General features: G+C 40.0%; 1 protein-coding gene across 1 annotated transcript; it reads right to left on the bottom strand.

Annotated features, from left to right (window-relative positions):
* Window positions 1–417: 417 nt before the first annotated feature.
* On the bottom strand, window positions 418–1,702 carry TEX12 (testis expressed 12). The gene is made up of 4 exons (XM_010183781.1): window positions 1,643–1,702; window positions 985–1,096; window positions 828–879; window positions 418–562 (listed from the first exon to the last, which is right to left on the bottom strand). The coding sequence occupies exons 1-4, from the start codon at window positions 1,700–1,702 to the stop codon at window positions 418–420; spliced, it is 369 nt and encodes a 122-aa protein (XP_010182083.1).
* Window positions 1,703–2,122: the final 420 nt, after the last annotated feature.

Below are 2,122 nucleotides of genomic sequence, written 5' to 3' on the forward strand. Positions count from 1 at the left end.
TATTTTCTAAAGTAGAAAGAAAAAAAAATTAAAGAAAAAAAAAATTAAACAAAAAAACCCAGAAAATGGTTACTATGAAATAACATATAATAATATAGGATTATAATAGGGACAGCCTAAGCAACGGGTCAGCAAGTAAAAAAAGATGTTTTAATGTGTAGAATATCCCTTGGAGTCACAGGATTTCAAACGGATTCTTAGTAGTGTTGTTTTTCTACCTACCATTACCCTATGTACTGTATCTACTTATTTAAAAAAATAAGTTGCTGCTTAAGTTGTTGAAAGATTCCTGAACTGCTAGAAATATTTACATCAGGCATTTATGAAATATTCATCATAGCACTCATCATAGTTTATGTTTTAATACATAAAATATACAAGTTTCTCTCCGCGTTTCTGCAATCTCACAAACTCCATTTAGCTTTGCAGAGTATTTGTGATGGCAGCGAATCTCTGTTTCAGACTCTCCCTTTTCTGTTTTAAGTGGTTTTCTATGGTCTTCGCTTCTTTTAAGATTTCATCAAGTTCTTGGACATAAGAAGCATCCATCGCTGCTCTCTCACTTAATTGAAAAAATCTGTAGTTAAAATCAATACCAAAGGCAATAACTTTCTCACTACTTAGAAATACTTTTATGCTTTTTCTTAAAAATGTGTTAATAGTCAGTTTCTGCCCAAATCAGTTCTCTGCCATAACAGAAAACACTGCTTTTCAAGACCTGTGTTCAATAGTTTGCAGCGCTAATTTCTCTAAACTGCAGCCACAGTAATCCATCTTATCTAAAGAAGTTGAAAAAGTGCTGTACAAATAGGACAAAATTAACTTGCCTTAAAATGTGAGCATATTTTGATAACAAGTTCTTAATTTCTTTGTTCATCTCTGTTAGAAGAAAAAAGTAATTTTATTTAAACATTTAAATGAATTTCCATCTCAACATCCAATTAGGTAATTATACAGTTACTTTCAGTATATTTAATACATCACCGTTTAAAACTTTTTCCAGTGGTTCAGGTTTGTAAGGGGACTGCGAGCCCTCAGGAAAAGCCGAATCTGTTTTGTCAAGGGAGGACAACTGAGGGTTTTCTGCAGGTTCATTCTAATAACAGAGCACATAAAAAAATAGAGGTTCCAGGACTTAAAACAAGCTTAGCACAGATAGAGTATATATAAAAAAAAAAAATCAACAAACAAACAAACAAAAGAGTAGTTTTTAAAAGATCCTGAGAGGCAGTTTTCAGAGGAGGTGCAAGTGTTGTCGGCTTCACAGCATCAACATCATCATCCACCTTGATCAGGCACAGTATCCCACTGCGAGGGGGTGTGGGAAGTACCGGCTTGAGATCTTTGCTTATTTCAGTAAATAGCTAGTGCATTTCAGAAGCTCACTCTTGAGAAGTCCTACTAACTGTGTTGCAGTGCATACCCAATTTTGTTGGACTTCAAACACTTAGAGAAATTTTACAGACTCCTCAGATAAGGAAGTCATACACATTTCCCCTAACCTACGTACGCTGATACAGAGCTCTCTGCCCTCTCTCCTTGACTGGAACCCATAGCAATGCTGTAGGGGGGCTCCATTGCTGCCCCGGGGCCAGAAGAAAGGTCCAGGTTCTCCCTCCCTTCCTCATACAGTACTGCTCACCTCCATCTCTTTTTTACGTTTACTTCTGTTTTCATCAGATTTTTGTGTGTTGCTTGTCATCATTTCCTGATAAAAGGTACAACACCATATGTGGTTAAGTGGTTATCTTGTGCAACTGGAAAATGTACCTATAAAAAAATGTGTACAACCCGTAAGCAGTACCTGTTTCAGCTCCTCTGCAAACGAGCCCTCCTCACTGGAGAGAGGTAGACCCTCAAAGCACAAGAAGAGCACCGATCAGCACTGGAGACAGGGCGTCCAAGTCCCGGCTCTCAGTGGTGCCAAAGGGCCTGTAAAATCGGCCTCGGCCTGCTGAGGCCGATTCTGCTGTGTCCAAAAGGGACCTGTTTCCCACCCTCCAGCTCTCCCTATGCTTCCCCGGTAACCCCCACCCTTAAGGACATCGGGGCACCCTCTCCGCCCAGGAGGTCTCCCCCTGCCCCGGGTCTCTCTCCTCAGGCCCAGGGCGGTTAGCGGTCC

This window comes from Mesitornis unicolor, unplaced genomic scaffold, assembly GCF_000695765.1.
Source record: "Mesitornis unicolor isolate BGI_N332 unplaced genomic scaffold, ASM69576v1 scaffold26524, whole genome shotgun sequence".
Taxonomy (NCBI): Eukaryota; Metazoa; Chordata; class Aves; order Mesitornithiformes; family Mesitornithidae; genus Mesitornis; species Mesitornis unicolor.

Bases quoted from the DNA above. Each gene is read 5' to 3' on its own strand.
- TEX12 (XM_010183781.1), bottom strand. From the start codon at position 1,702: ATGACAAGCAACACACAAAAATCTGATGAAAACAGAAGTAAACGTAAA. The intron at 880-984 runs GTGATGTATTAA...TTCTTCTAACAG, and splicing joins ACTGGAAAAAGTTTTAAACG to AGATGAACAAAGAAATTAAG. The intron at 563-827 runs GCAAGTTAATTT...TTTTCAATTAAG, and splicing joins AAATATGCTCACATTTTAAG to TGAGAGAGCAGCGATGGATG.